General features: G+C 41.1%; 1 protein-coding gene across 2 annotated transcripts; it reads left to right on the top strand.

Moving 5' to 3' along the window:
* The first annotated feature begins 1,827 nt into the window (after positions 1-1,827).
* LOC311144266 (T-box transcription factor TBX1) lies at positions 1,828-10,941 on the top strand. Of its 2 annotated transcripts, none has more exons than XM_084180277.1 (8): positions 1,828-1,876; positions 3,286-3,676; positions 6,497-6,598; positions 6,830-7,001; positions 7,519-7,674; positions 8,992-9,059; positions 9,337-9,437; positions 9,797-10,941. In XM_084180277.1, the coding sequence occupies exons 1-8, from the start codon at positions 1,843-1,845 to the stop codon at positions 10,180-10,182; spliced, it is 1,410 nt and encodes a 469-aa protein (XP_084036403.1). In that variant the 5' UTR covers positions 1,828-1,842; the 3' UTR covers positions 10,183-10,941. The 2 variants fall into 2 exon arrangements, with proteins under 2 accessions (XP_084036403.1, XP_084036404.1); XM_084180278.1 differs by having other exon boundaries at positions 3,337-3,676; positions 9,797-10,923.
* The last annotated feature ends 5,286 nt before the right edge of the window (positions 10,942-16,227 follow it).

The raw sequence follows: 16,227 nt of genomic DNA, 5'->3' as shown, positions 1-16,227 counted from the left end.
TATGTGGACCTATTTGGCTATCAAACTTGGTTAAGCATTTTAAGATGCTACTGTATAACAACATACTACTTAAGTGTATAGGGCCTATGCTTAGATGCTGTAGTAATTAAATAAATATAAATAATCAGGGATTGCTGGCTAAGGTCAAATAAATGTGTTCCTTTTCAAGGTTATTTGCATGAGTTAATTCTGTTGTCTAAAGATATAGGCTAAATTATATAATCGATCCAAAAGTTCCTTACAATTCTACACTTAAAAACAACAGATCACCACAGTAGTTTATTTATGTTCGATTGCATTAAGACAAACATCCAAAACAAATAGGTCTAATCTGCAAAGACAACAGCCGTGCAGCTAACTAGGTTATCCCATTAGCCCGCTGCAGCAGCGCATTATTAAATCGCCCGTGTAAATGAGACTCAATCCGGGTTGCTATCGCAGTAGCTCAAACAAACATAACTTTTGTTGCTATTAATTAATTATGAAGCTTGATAAGCTGATAAGAGATACTGTAAAAGCAAGATAAAGGTCAAGTGTCTAGCAAAGCGCACGAGGCAGATCTCCTTGCATTAAAGCAGGCTCACAGGGCAGCAGCCCCAGTGTTAATTCTGCAACACTTGCGCTGAACTTTGTTTGCTGACTACAACCCGCCATGGCCAGCCAGCCAGCCACAAACGAACTACCATCCGTTTGAATATAGCTGTAAGCATTGCGATTACAATTGGCAGGCAATAAATAGGATAGACAATAATTTAGTTCACGAATAATAAAATGCTATAATCCATATGGGTTAAACAATTGTCTGACTAATGTCTGATCGTGAGATCAATAGTATTCAAGTATTAAGTGAGGTCGTCGTGTATTGGTTGGTGCAGCCATTGCACCAATTAGGCAATGCATAAAATTGGTGAATGAATGAATCCATGATTCAATGGGAACACCATAACCATAAAGTAATACATTAATCCTACCTCCATAAAAATAGACACAACAGCAATGCCTAGTTCATTTGACGAAAAAGCTCGGGACAACAACGGCCCCCATGCCCAAGGTATTTGGCAATTACGCGCGCTGTCATTGCACAACCAAAGAACCCAAACATATAATTTACTGTAAAATTGCAGCACTTTGAAGCCGGACATCCGCAATGACGGTCTACTTTTTTCCCAAAGTAGATTCAAATTTGGCACATGATTGACCAGGTCTTATTCAAATAAAACATCCAGTCAAAGCGTGCACACTTTTTTTCGAGCCCTGCATGGGAGGCGTGGAGCTCTCACTTTTGACATTCTCTCTCTCTGCAGTAGCTTCTCCTCAAGGCAGACTAGCGAACTCTTATGACATCACCCAGCCACCGAATGGGGGAAGAAGGGAACAGCTCTCTGCGGATGAACGAGGTTATGATACAAGTGGACCTGTTTGGGCATATCAATTGAATTAGTGCAAGGGAAAAGTTTAAAATGTTGACCATATCGTCAAAAAGATTCAGTGGGAATACTTTGCTTTAAAAACAGCGGAGTTACCTAACCTACTTCGCCAAAAGGTCACTGAATAACAACGAACGTTAGAGGATAAATGTAAAGCTATTGCAGCATATGTTCCTGCGCATTGTGTCTAGCCATCTGCTTTCTGGAATAGGGCGTAAAGGAAGCAGAGGAGAGACGGATTTCTCGACCTGATTCCTCGCCTATGGACGACAGCGGTCCCCTCTCTCCAAAAGCAAATGCTTTCAGTATAGCCTCTCTGATTTCAGCTGCGGAGCAAGCAGGAAACGCAACATTTGACAAACACGGCACTGGCCTGGACAAGCAAAACCAGCACAACTGTTACAGTTCGTTTAAAATGCACTACAGCACTGTCACCAGAGAAATGGAAGGTACGAGCGCGGTCTTGACAATAACCTTGTAAATATTTGCTTGCGTCAAGTTTGTTTGTTGCTCATCTCAGGTTGTTGTTTTTGTTGTTGTTGTTGTTGTTGTTGTTGTTGCATACAGATGTGATCTTGTTCCTGCAATATACTAAAATTGAGCATCCAGATGTTTGAGTTAGTGTAAATGCATAAATAAAGCAATGTTGATGCTAGAGCAGGCTATAGTGTAAAAGTAAGTTCATATGAAAATATTCCCGAAAAGTCACATCCAGTATAGGCCATAGGAAAGTTCCGGGGAAAATATGATGCATATGACAATAGGAAGTTATTCATAACTTCAACTAATCATAACTTCTAAAACACTCAGTGTTCATAGGCGAATTATATCTTTATAGAACTGCAGAAGCTTGTCAAAATAGTGGTTTCAGTTGCATTTCAAATCAAAGTGAGTTCTTACATAAGCTACTACCATCAGAGAAGAGAACGAGAACACATTTTGAAAATATGGAATGAGAAGTTAGGGGCGGGGGTACATGGGGCACCCGTGCGTATTAATGGTAAAAAAAATAGTTGAAAATAGGCCTATATCCAACACAGTGGAATTGGGTCCCTTATCCCAGTTCCATTTGGCATATAATAATAATTCAAGATACATTAACCCCAAAATAATGTTGCGTTTGTTTGTTCATGCATATACGTGTTTGTTTACCTGGTAAAACAGTTTACCCTTCACTGTGCCAGCTAGCCCGTCTATTGTTACAGGAGGACGATGTGGGCGATACCCTTATCCAAAAGTAAATGGGTGCCGGAAAGCCCATTAAAAGGGGCGCACTTCACTGTCAATCAGTCTCGTCCCAAGGCGAGGAAAGACACATTACCTGCAGTTCCTTATCTAAATAGAAATAAGAACCGGTTTTATCGTGAAGGGGAGGCCCTATAGAGAGATAAGAGAGACGTCTGGATTGCAGTGTAGCATACCGCAGTAACACAGCAGAGCCGAGGCCGCCTGGAATACTTTTGAACACAATCCCTCGAAAAAAACAACTTGTGTGTGGGTTATAGTTCTACAAAACCATTTTTGGTCAGGATTGGGAATTATAATTAGGGACGCAGAAAAAACAAAATTCTGAATGATTTTTCTTCGACTATTTGACGTTTTGCGAGAAACGTTGCGAGCGAATTCACTAAAGGCAACAGGCATTTTAGGATTTAGGCTGTAGTTTATTACAGCATTGGATGCAACACCGAGGATTAATGGACGCAGAAAACACTAATAGACGCACGAAACGGAAACTATTTTAAAACTATTCGAAAATCTATAAAGGCTGTTTGACTTTGAAAAAAATAACTCAAGACTACAACTGCTTTCAGTGTGCAACGCATATAGTAAAATACAGCTTTTGGAATGATTTCAGCAATATCCAGTCCGTGGCTGACGCAGCTGTCCCATTTTTGCGATGTTGCAGCCTTCACGACCAGCAGCCTAAGCAGCCTCAACGCACCGGGGAGTTACCATCTCTCTCCGTCCCCCGGGGACCCGTACAGCCAACATGAAACCCACTTTGAGCCATGCCCAGCCGCTCAACACAGCTACAACTACTCGGGGTCGAACCCCACACAGACCCAGCAGAGCGACACCGGGACATCCAACTGTTCCTCGTCGTCCCCCAGTTCCACACCGAACAGCAAGTCTCTGGTGAAAAAGAACCCTAAGGTGGCCAACATTAACGTTCAGTTGGAGATGAAAGCTTTATGGGATGAATTTAATCATCTGGGAACGGAGATGATCGTTACCAAGGCTGGAAGGTGAGTGGAATTTACACCATGATACATGCAGGCTTCACTGGGTTGGGCTTCCAGATTCATGTTATGAACAAATATTTAGTTGCCTATTTCAAATGTATCCCATGAGAGCTTACACACACAAAGTAGGCCTAAATCATGAGATATATTGGGAGAAAATGTTTAAAGTTGGTGTGTATTTAGTCAACAAATTGATGTTGGTGTGATGCTGCAATGGAAATTACGCAGCAATATCTATTGAAAACATCTCTTAGCTCATTATATTTAGATAAATAAACTATTCACTAATAAACTAGGCCTATTCAATGACTATTCTGTAGTGTTAAATATCATTTATAGTCAGACTGGAACGGAATCAAATATTGGCCTGCAGTTTTTATGTTAAATATTCTCAGAAATTAAGCATTTTGATTTAATTTGGAGTAGTGGATACAGTTAAGAGTAGGCTATATCCCCGAAAACATATTTAAAACGGCCTACAAGTGTGGGCAGAGAAAGCTCATTATTTCTGACCAAATTAAAAGTACGATATTCGAAAGGGCGTTGATATTCATTCAACATTTTACGCATGGGTTTTTAGGGGATAATTGTACGCGTAAAGGCCCTTCTGTTTTCCCCTGTGTGAGTCGTGTTTTCCCTGACATATAGGCCCACTTCACATAGATTAAACTTGTGCTTTCCTATCTTATACAGAGTAATAACACCATATCTAAGGCATTTAGGGGATGCTACATGAGATTGTTCAAACAGATAGAGAACTATAGAGAACGTTCCAGAATTCGCCTTTTTCGGGCAATGGCATAGATGCGGTAAAGAGGTCAATGGAACTCGACCAAAACAATGGAAATGCCATGGAAATGCTTGGGGAAAAGGTTCTGAATCTCCTCATTGCCCCCCAGAAAAATGTGCCTAAATTTGGGCTATTGTTTATATGTGTATTTCACACTATGTTGAGGTAGTAATGCTTGTATGATGCCAACCCCGATACATGCTTATGTCATCGTCACCAATCAACTGTATTACAGTTAAAACAACTGACTACCACCACCGATTTCTGTATGCTAGCTATGCTACCAGCTTATACGAACAAAAGTTAGCATTTAGCAGTCACTTCTTCTAAACCTGAAAAGGGACAACTTCTAAATGTTATGCAGCGAAAACAGCCAAACCGGACTTTAGTAATTACACTGTGAGCCTGTTACAATACATCAATCATGAAGGAGTTGACGAATATCCACTTTGTTCGATCATATTTGTTGAATGTGCGCCAATCCGGCGTCCTTCTTACATTTTACATTTTAGTCATTTAGCAGACGCTCTTATCCAGAGCGACTTACAGGAGCAATTAGGGTTAAGTGCCTTGCTCAAGGGCACATCGACCGATTTTTCACCTAGTCGGCTCGGGGATTAGAACCAGCGACCTTTCGGTTACTGGCACAACGCTCTTAACCACTAAGCTACCTGCCACTTCTTCTATCCCCCACGGTCTGCGTCATTGACCTCGTTACCGTATCTTTACCGCATCTATGCAGTTCCTTTTGAGCTATAACTATTTATTCTACTGTTACGGTTATGCACCCTTTTCCTTGTGATACCCTCTCAAAATGCACAATTTTGCGCTTTTCAAAAGCTAGCAAGTTTTGCAACAAGTTTTGCATTCAAATACATTTCTACTGTAAACATTCCACGTATTAGTAAAATTACAGGCCTAGGCCTATTTCTTTCTCTGCATAATATGACCTTGATATTTACATGCTGTCTCGTAGGCAACAGAGCAATAAAACAATATTTGATGTAATAGCAGTCAAAAAGCATATTGATGAATTTCGCTATATGACTATAGGCATTATTTATGCAATGTCGTTGGCATTTGTTGCAGGACAATGTAGGCCCACTTGCCATATCTATCAGATTACTATGAATAACTGCGTTATTTTTTTATTCAATATTTAAAGATTTATTTTAGGATTTGAGCTCCATAAGAGATGGCATTTCCGAAGGCTCAGTTGACCTGCTCTGTGTTATAGGGTGACAGCAGAACAACATCTGTCATTCCAGAGACACTGAGCAACACAGGATCTGAGGGAGGGCACTTTAAAAACTACTTTAGCCTCACCTATCCACAACTGCAGCCTTGAATAGACACTGACGTTAATTGAGCAGGGATTTTAGGATCACTTTCACTGGTTTGGCGGATTACTTCACATACAATAAAACGTTTTACGGTATATGAGACTCCTCACCCCGTCTGCGAGCGTGTGCATGAGGGGAGAGAGAAAGAGAGCATATTTATGAAAGATACGGGTAAAGAAAAAGAACAGTCCCTCGATGCAACGAGTGTGTGTGACTAGAATCCATCAAAGGGCAGAAGAGAAATGCAAGTGAATGTACAGTGTTAAATAAAGCTAAGCGTAATTTGCGTTAACCAAAAATGTAACCATACTCTAACCATACTGAATGACGTCATACACAAAAACTACAACCCTGGGCCTCCTTCCTTGGAAGGCGTCATAACATCATAGGCCTATAACAACAAAATATAGGCCTAATGCAAAATGCATACCCTATAACAATACTATTGTTGTGGCTGTGGGTGAGATAATGTTATCGACTGTTGAAAAAAGGCAAAATGTTGTATTCTAAAAGAATATCACGAAGTATATCACAACATATGACTTATTTCCTGATGGGAATTTGCCAAAATCTCCCAAATCCCACGCAAGTAAACCCCAGTGACAAACACTTGCAGATGAACCCATAGACAATGATAGAGCCAAGTCAAAGGCAACCGATTTTAATGTATCATGTGTTTTCTTCTGTCAGGCGAATGTTTCCAACATTTCAAGTGAAAATATTTGGAATGGATCCTATGGCAGACTACATGCTGCTAATGGATTTCCTACCAGTCGACGATAAACGATACAGGTACGTTTTATTTACCAAATGAACTAGATACAAATCTATACCTTTCTTGGGAAATATTTTGTGCCAGTCTACTTTCGCTGCAGTGAGTGTATAGGCTATGGCATATGTTCCAATGAACGTGCATCCAACTAAAAGTATAGGCCCGAAACAAGGAATTGAATTGAAAAACAGAATGTAGGCCTATGAAACCTCAATGAAAATGTTGCTCTTGTTTTTTTCTTCCTTTCGTAGGTATGCTTTTCACAGCTCCTCGTGGCTGGTGGCGGGTAAAGCTGACCCTGCTACTCCCGGGAGAGTTCACTACCACCCCGACTCTCCCGCCAAAGGCGCACAGTGGATGAAGCAGATAGTCTCATTCGATAAACTAAAACTCACTAACAATTTACTGGATGACAATGGACATGTAAGTATTGTAACGAAGACCTTAGTTTACAAAAAAAAGGGTTTATTTGAACTGCTTGCATCTGCTTTCAAATGATTTGAAATAGAGTAAAATATTAATATTTTTAAAGCACCTGCACATTCGTTTGTCTTGTGTGCCAAAATGTTTCCACAGGCAGAGTTACTTTTTTCCCATTTCGTTAACTACACCTATACTTTTTCCAGGTTACTCATTCGTGTTGAATAGATCTGGGAAATTATGTATAATTATTTTTGATTGATTTTACATCATTTTTATCCATGCATAATTTGATCAATTTAATCGTGCGTAAAATGGTTAGTGCGTAAAATGTGTTGACTTTCAATATGATTGTGCTTATTAACTAACCCCTGCGTTGATTAGCCATCAGGGGATTATGAAAACACCATTTTTTTTAGAGACATCACAATAAAAAAATGTCCATTGAGATTTTTGAGTTTTCATTTTATAACTCAGTTTTGTCCCAATAGGCCTAACCTCTGCCTCTCTCCCGCTACAGATAATTCTAAACTCCATGCACAGATACCAGCCGAGGTTCCACGTCGTCTACGTGGACCCACGCAAAGACAGTGAGAAGTATGCCGAGGAGAATTATAAGACCTTTGTTTTTGAGGAAACACGGTTCACGGCGGTCACAGCATACCAGAACCACAGGGTAAGGATCTCTCTCTCTATATGCTATGCAGATATAATAAACACACATTAGGCCTATATGATAACATCACAACATGATAATAGATGTCTGTTGTAGTGTGTATTTGTTTTTTCACAAACTCACGAACTCTAGGCAGTGTGTTTGCACCATGGGACTATTTAAAAAGTATAACTGAATAAGGCAAAATATAAAACAGCAGGCCTAAAACAACATGATGAACGTGGATCCAGCCTGTTTGCCTCTATTTATAATAATGATGTAAAACTATTAGTAATAGCCTGTATGTAATAGCCTAATAATTTGCATGAAAAATAATTCCATTGACAAACGAATCCTAGATTTGTTTATTCATGTGTGCATGATTTGACCATTACATAATTCCAACAGGGCTCAAATTAACACCATGTAGGCCTACTGCTAGTAAACCCACTATAATGCACTATAACAAAATTACACATTAAGGATAAACCAAATTTAAGAAATGTAAAAAGGGCTATTTGACGTTGCATTGTTCATTTTATGGAGCAACTGATTCTTGCCTTGATCCCCGTTTACTTTTTAATATTTGCTTGTATCAAATAGCTGAACATAATTCCTTTACGTGAGATTTTTGCGACTGAAAGTTGTCTGTATGCACTGATGCCCCTGCACAGCTGTCCAGTTTCTCTCTTTTTTCCTCTGTCTTTCCTGCTCTGTGTTATCTGTTTGACCCTCGGTCTCTAACCGGTCTCCAACGCGCACCGAGGGGCTTTAAGTTTGTTGTTCAACTCATTCCGGAAATTCATGACCACATAACTACATTCACGGATGTGCAAAACTATTGGTCTCATCAATTATAAAAAATGACATGTTCAGTTAACACTTTAATTCAGTGTCAGGACCACAATAAATCACTTGTTAAACTGTAGGCAATTATTATAGAAAAATACGTTTTCTATTTGTATGTTGATAAATGCCTACCTTTATGTTGGTTATAATATATAGGCATATGCTACGTTTCGATAAAAGGGAAAAGGGGAGGGGGTCGCTATAGCGTCGTTCTTTAAGTCAACGTAACGGTAAATGCTTTGACCCTCACTAGTTAGCAGATCTATCAAGCCATAATCAGAAACACGTTCCGCTCTATTTTTTCGTGTCGAGTATAGGAGGCCTAGGCTACTATGTTTTTCATGAATATTACACGTTCGCATGTTTAATCATAGCCTAAATCAAAAAGCCTGGAACAAGCGTGTATATGTCACGTAATGATGTGTTGTTCTGGGTTGGACTTTCCACTTTGACATGAAGGTTTACTTCACTTTGTACTTTTCGTTGTAGATCACGCAGCTGAAAATCGCCAGTAATCCTTTCGCAAAGGGCTTCAGGGACTGTGATCCGGAGGACTGGTGAGAGAACACACACTTTTAAACTCAATTTACTCCATTCATCAATGACAATAAACTGGATACATTTTTACAAAAGTGCATCAAATTGTCTGAACCAGTGAATATGAAATATGTACTAGTCTATTTACAGCAAATGTGACACATAACATGAGTAAATCACATTTAATTATGTATGTCTTGTGGCTCTGTTATCTTCTACCTTATTAGGTCATTAAGATATTGGTGTTTTTGACAGACATTACAGTCAGTGTAACTAAATCCATTCTCTCTCCTCCAGGCCCAGGAATCACAGGCCAGGCTCTCTGCCAATTATGAGTGCCTTTGCCAGAACAAGGAATCCAATGTCTTCTCCCCCACTTCAGAACGGCTCAGAGAAAGGTCTGTAGCCCTCCCTTTGTCTCAGAAGAGGAATATAGTTCATTACTTTCACTGAGAGTGCTATTGAATCCAGGAATTGTTATCTTTTATAACAAAGTACACATTTAATCTCAGTTTAGCAATGCTATAACTGAAATACGAGTAAATGTTTGCTTTCATAAGTGAATATCCATGTAAAATATTGAACAGATATTACCTACAGTAAATGTAGCTTTCACAATGTAGATTGTACAATTATAAAAATGCCTTTGTCATGCTAATGCTTGGCTTGGCTAATGTGCCTACTTTACAGTCTGCAGCTATCTGTTTGTCTGGTCTGCCTATCTCTGACTGTCTGCTTTGTTTGTTGTTGACTTTAGAGGACAGTAGGCGGGACTATGACCGGGACCCCAATGGCACGCCGATACATGCAGACCCCGCCCACCAGCTGATGTCACGTGTCCTTAGCCCTGCCCTCCCCGTCCAAGGAGGACTCCACGCCATCCCCCTCAGCAGTGGCCGGCCCAGCCCTCCCCACGACCTGCGGATCCCGGACGGCCACCCACTGGCCCCAGACACCCTGCACCACCACCCCTACAAGTACCCCACATCCTACGAACACTACCTGGGGGCTAAGACCCGGCCGTCGCCCTACCCCTTACCCGGCATCAGAGGACACACTTACCACCACCACATGAACCCAGCCACAGCTAACATGTACTCCACCACTAGCGCCCCCGCTAACTATGACTACGGGCCCAGATAATGACTGTATAGCTGTAGCTGGCAGCCACGGCCCACACACCTGGGCTTCGGCTACTAGCTAGCTAGCGCTGTGGAAAAGGAAACACGCAAGAGGGGAGGGACAACAACACAACTCTGTCTTCATGGCTGATGCAACGTCAGGAGGTTAGGAGGTTGGGAGGTTGCGCGGCACGCCCTCGTTGCTGGATACCTCATCCCCTCAGAGAGACAAAAACTGCTGTATTTATTTAAGGGAAACGTATCTTGGCAGGATGTACAGACTGGCCCTCTGAGACCGAGCAGGGGTCAGTCTTGACCTCTGAACTTTGACAGCAATAGCTCTACATGAGGGCACTTTTTTGCCTGCGTGGTAGAGCGGCGCAGACAGTGAGCCAGCTTACAGAGGAAACAGTTTACCAGTGCCCTCTCTTAAAACATGGACGACGCATTATCACGGACTAGAATTGATTTTTTTTTTGTGTTGGATGCACTTTTTGTTCTTTTTGCTTTCAGAAAAGCCATATGTTATTTAGTCAATCAAGCTTCCATAGATAGACCAGACATTTGCATGTTGAGCTCATTGGATAGGTGTTGAAACACCTAAATGTTTTTGAGAAGATAGAAAAAATATTTTTGAACCATCTTGAGATGCAGCCCTGAGAAGCTTGTACCATGGCACTGACTTGCAGCAATTCTAAGTAAATAAAGAAGCAGAACTGTTCTGTAACTGTAAAATAAACATTACATTCTTTACTTTTAATTCATAAAGCATCTTTCTCCCAGTTCTCCATTCAAATCCCTGTGTGCTATCATAGGGCCAGGAAAGACCTTGCCTCATTGATTGCATTGTTTCGTTTTCTCAATCCGGATTTACCCAGTTGGTTGATAGTGTTGAGTCAGTGTATATGTGAGAAAGAGGACTAGGAACCTGTGTAAACATTAGGTTGTACACTGATATGCTACAGTTCAAATGTCAGCATCCACACCTGGGACTACAGAATTATTAAATGGTGTGTTGCATAGAGGAATCACGCTAAACACACACATAGTTGCAGAGTAATTTGGCAGATGTCTAGGATCATACTCTCAAAAGTAAACACACACTTGGAAAGGCCAAGCCCATTAATTCCACTTGTGTGTGTGTGTGTGTGTGTGTGAGTGTAAGCAAATAACTGAAGAACCTGAACAGACCCCCCCCCCCCCGCCCCCAACAACTGGGCATCCTATTGAGCAACTCAGCAAACTATCTGCCAAAAGCAACAACATCTGATAATCAATAGATTCTATCCAACCCAATCTATTAAATCAAACATTATTTATTATATCAAAGTATTTTCGATTTAAATTGAAAAAGACTGTGTATATGCTGTTTTTAGGCATTTTTTGCAGCAACCTATCTGTATTTTGACATTTAATGTTTTTTAAAATCAAAATAATATTTAAAAAAATGTTTAGGCTATAAAACAAAATAGTTTTGCAGACAGATTTGTCAATTGGTCCAGACAAAGATATAAGTCAAATTTTACCATTGCTACATGAAATTATGAGAAAACAAAATACTGCCCTAAGGATTCAAACGTATTATTGACCAGGGTTCAATTCCCGGCCATTGCAGGGCATCCTGCCTTTAAGAGGGCAGGTAGCCTAGCGGTAAGAGTGTTGGGCCAGTAACTGAAAGGTCGCTAGTTCGAATCCCAAGCCGACAAGGTGAAAAATCTGCCGATGTGCCCTTGAGCGAGGCCAGTAACCCTAATTGCTCTAGAATCACTTTTGATCATGGCAGACCCTGGCTGTGACCCCACTCTATGATGGTGTTTCAGGTAGGGGCTCCCGAGTGGCGCAGCGGTCTAAGGCACTGCTTCTCAGTGCTCGAAGCGTCACTACAGACCCCCTGGTTCGATTCCAGGCTGTATCACAACCGGCCGTGATTGGGAGTCCCATAGGGCGGCGCACAATTGGCACAGCGTCGTCCGGGTTTGGCCGGTGTAGGCCGTCATTGTAAATAAGAATTTGTTCTTAACTGACTTGCCTAGTTAAATAAAAGTAAAATAAATAAATAATTGGTTATGCAAAAAAACACATTTCCAATTCACACATGCATATTAATACACGTGTTAAATAGCCAATAGGACAAATATAAGCACACATTACCTTACAATCATCTACAATATCAAGAGCAGGAACGGCTTTATAATGACCAGAGTCATACAACCAACCACTTGACCTAACAGAAAAATACCCACCTCATCTCTTCCACACAGACAAGAAGAAAACACTAAAAACATTTCCCCTCAAAGGATATAACACCTCACATTAATTGGGACAGTCGTGGGATATTTTTAGCTAAAAAGTGTCAAAATCTGAAAACAGAAATTCTCATTCCGTGCAGAGCTGTCTCTATTTGAAGTCCTATGAGGGATGCCTTGTTGTCAAGGATAATTCCTGCTAAAACATCATGCTGTTTGGGGATCTGGGAGTCGGGACTGTCATGATACAATAGGAAACGTCATGATTCATTTCAATTAGGCCTATGTATTTTTCTCTTCAAACGCATGCAGCTGCGAAAGGGTCCCAAGGTAGAGGAAAAGGACGCCCGCGCGCAGGTTGAGGTTGACCCCTGCCTGTAATGACTTGTGAAGGTATCAAAGGTTAAATAATGTTTCCACTCATTTTACCGGCGACCAATTGATCGTATAATTTCTGTTTAGGGTAGGCTACTAACACAAACAACAGAGGCATTAATATATGGCATTCAGGAATACATGGAATATTTGTTTCTCCTAGAAATTGCTCTCCTTTGAGGCGAATAGTTTTTTTTCTCCCAAAGACTGACTATATCATTTTACCGTATAGGTTAGAAGAACTAGGCCTAAATATTTCCATCATGTTCGAACAAAATTAAGATGTAGCCTACATTTCAATACATGGATAAACTGATTATCAAATGAGCATAGGAAAAACAATAAGCTACTTAAGATTCGAAGTTTATATGTCTAACACTACATTTCTACAAAATAATATAATTTGAAAACATTATTCGATAACTAAAATAATGTAAAGTAGGCCTATAAATAATTATAACATTTACATTGAAAGATCTACATGAACTCAACGATAAAAGTTCGATTATAGGGGAAATTTGGAAGCAAAGAAAGTCACGAAAAGTTTGCCTAGGCCTACCATTATGGAGTGATTCGATATAGACACAAATATAATAACATCTGACCAATAATAACAACAATAATGACATTATTCTAATTATAATTATTATACACATGAAAGTTTTTTGTTGTTGTTGAGAAACACATCATCACACATTTCCCTATATCCCCATATTCCTGGTTCGTTCCTGTGACCTGGACAGGAAGTAGCAGTCAGGAGAATTGAGGCTCTCTTCGCGTGAGCTGAACCCCGGCTGGGCGTATGACAAGTGGCCCATCAGGAAGGCGAGGACACTGAGACCCAGGACTCTTCCGTTAGGTCGACCCAGCTGTGTTTATCCTTGCAGCGCTTCGCCTTGATGTGGGTCCAGTGGTCGCCGAACTTGCGCCACTCTCCAACTGTCTGTTCGCTGTAGGCCGCCAGGTGAGGACAGAACAGGGGTCCATGGTCATCCAACTGACGGATAATTACCGCTTCTATCACACAACAAAGGAATCTCACAACAATATTATTATTTATGTGACCGATGATGCCCAGTAGGCTATATCAGAAAATATATTAATAAAAATATATGCGTGAGATGAGAGTTCCGACTAAATCCGAAATGACCTTTAGGCATGACAGATTGTGCGTGGCACAACAAATGCACGGTCTTACGCGAGTACATTTCGGGTCGAAATTAGCACAACTCCTAATAAATATTATTGTTGATAATGCACTCTATTGATATTAATTTAATTTACACATCATGCCCCAAAAATACACTGTAAATATGCCACAAGCCAACAGAAAGTACGCCTGCTAGAGGAACCAAACGGTAGAACATGTGCAATTAAATACAGCATGGAAAACAGCAGGACACCAATTAAATACAGCATGGAAAACAGCAGCCCACCAATGAAATACAGCATGGAAAACAGCAGCCCACCAATGAAATACAGCATGGAAAACAGCAACCCACCAATGAAATACAGCATGGGAAACAGCAGCCCACCAATGAAATACAGCATGGAAAACAGCAGCCCACCAATGAAATACAGCATGGAAAACAGCAGTCCACCAATTAAATACAGCATTGAAAACAGCAGCCCACAAATTAAATACAGCATGGAAAACAGCAGCCCACCAATAAATACAGCATGGAAAACAGCAGCCCACCAATGAAATACAGCATGGAAAACAGCAGCCCACCAACGAAATACAGCATGGAAAACAGCAGTCCACCAATTAAATACAGCATTGAAAACAGCAGCCCACCAATTAAATACAGCATGGCGAACAGCAGCCCACCAATAAATACAGCATGGAAAACAGCAGCCCACCAATTAAATACAGCATGGAAAACAGCAGCCCACCAATTAAATACAGCAAGGAAAACAGCAGCCCACCAATTAAATACAGCCTGGAAAACAGCAGCCCACCAATTAAATACAGCATGGAAAACAGCAGCCCACCAAATAAATACAGCATGGAAAACAGCAGCCCACCAATGAAATACAGCATGGAAAACAACAGCCCACCAATTAAATACAGCATGGAAAACAGCAGCCCACCAATTATATACAGCATGGAAAACAGCAGCCAACCAATTAAATACAGCATGGAAAACAGCAGCCCACCAATGAAATACAGCATGGAAAACAGCAGCCCAACAATGAAATACAGCATGGAAAACAGCAGCCCACCAATGAAATACAGCATGGAAAACAACAACCCACCAATGAAATACAGCATGGAAAACAGCAGCCCACCAATGAAATACAGCATGGAAAACAGCAGCCCACCAACGAAATACAGCATGGAAAACAGCAGTCCACCAATTAAATACAGCATTGAAAACAGCAGCCCACCAATTAAATACAGCATAGAAAACAGCAGCCCACCAATAAATACAGCATGGAAAACAGCAGCCCACCAACGAAATACAGCATGGAAAACAGCAGCCCACCAATTAAATACAGCATGGAAAACAGCAGTCCACCAACGAAATACAGCATGGAAAACAGCAGTCCACCAATTAAATACAGCATTGAAAACAGCAGCCCACCAATTAAATACAGCATGGCGAACAGCAGCCCACCAATAAATACAGCATGGAAAACAGCAGGACACCAATTAAATACAGCATGGAAAACAGCAGCCCACCAATGAAATACAGCATGGAAAACAGCAGCCCAACAATGAAATACAGCATGGAAAACAGCAGCCCACCAATGAAATACAGCATGGAAAACAGCAACCCACCAATGAAATACAGCATGGAAAACAGCAGCCCACCAATGAAATACAGCATGGAAAACAGCAGCCCACCAACGAAATACAGCATGGAAAACAGAAGTCCACCAATTAAATACAGCATTGAAAACAGCAGCCCACCAATTAAATACAGCATGGAAAACAGCAGCCCACCAATAAATACAGCATGGAAAACAGCAGCCCACCAATTAACTATCCAGGCTCTGTCGTAACCGGCCGCGACCGGGAGACCCATGGGGCGGCGCACAATTGGCCCAGCGTCGTCCAGGGTAGGGGAGGGAATGGCCGGCAGGGGTGTAGCTCAGTTGGTAGAGCATGGCGTTTGCAACGCCAGGGTTGTGGGTTTGATTCCCACGGGGAGCCAGTATTAAAAAATAATGTATGCACTCACTAACTGTAAGTCGCTCTGGATAAGAGCGTCTGCCAAATGACTAAAATGTAAATGTAAATGTAAATACAGCATGGAAAACAGCAGCCCACCAACGAAATACAGCATGGAAAACAGCAGTCCACCAATTAAATACAGCATTGAAAACAGCAGCCCACCAATTAAATACAGCATGGCGAACAACAGCCCACCAATAAATACAGCATGGAAAACAGCAGCCCACCAATTAAATACAGCATGGAAAACAGCAGCCGACCAATT

The sequence above is a fragment of the Coregonus lavaretus genome (genome assembly GCF_964263955.1).
Source record: "Coregonus lavaretus genome assembly, chromosome: 17".
NCBI classification, from domain to species: domain Eukaryota; kingdom Metazoa; phylum Chordata; class Actinopteri; order Salmoniformes; family Salmonidae; genus Coregonus; species Coregonus lavaretus.
Note: the sequence above shows the minus strand (reverse complement) of the source record. Positions and strands in the feature narration are given on the sequence as shown.

Coding starts and splice junctions, on each gene's coding strand:
- LOC311144266 (XM_084180277.1), top strand. CDS start 1,843: ATGCACTACAGCACTGTCACCAGAGAAATGGAAG. Junction 7,675..8,991: donor CAGCATACCAGAACCACAGG/GTAAGGATCTCT, acceptor TTTTCGTTGTAG/ATCACGCAGCTGAAAATCGC. Junction 9,060..9,336: donor GACTGTGATCCGGAGGACTG/GTGAGAGAACAC, acceptor TCTCTCCTCCAG/GCCCAGGAATCACAGGCCAG.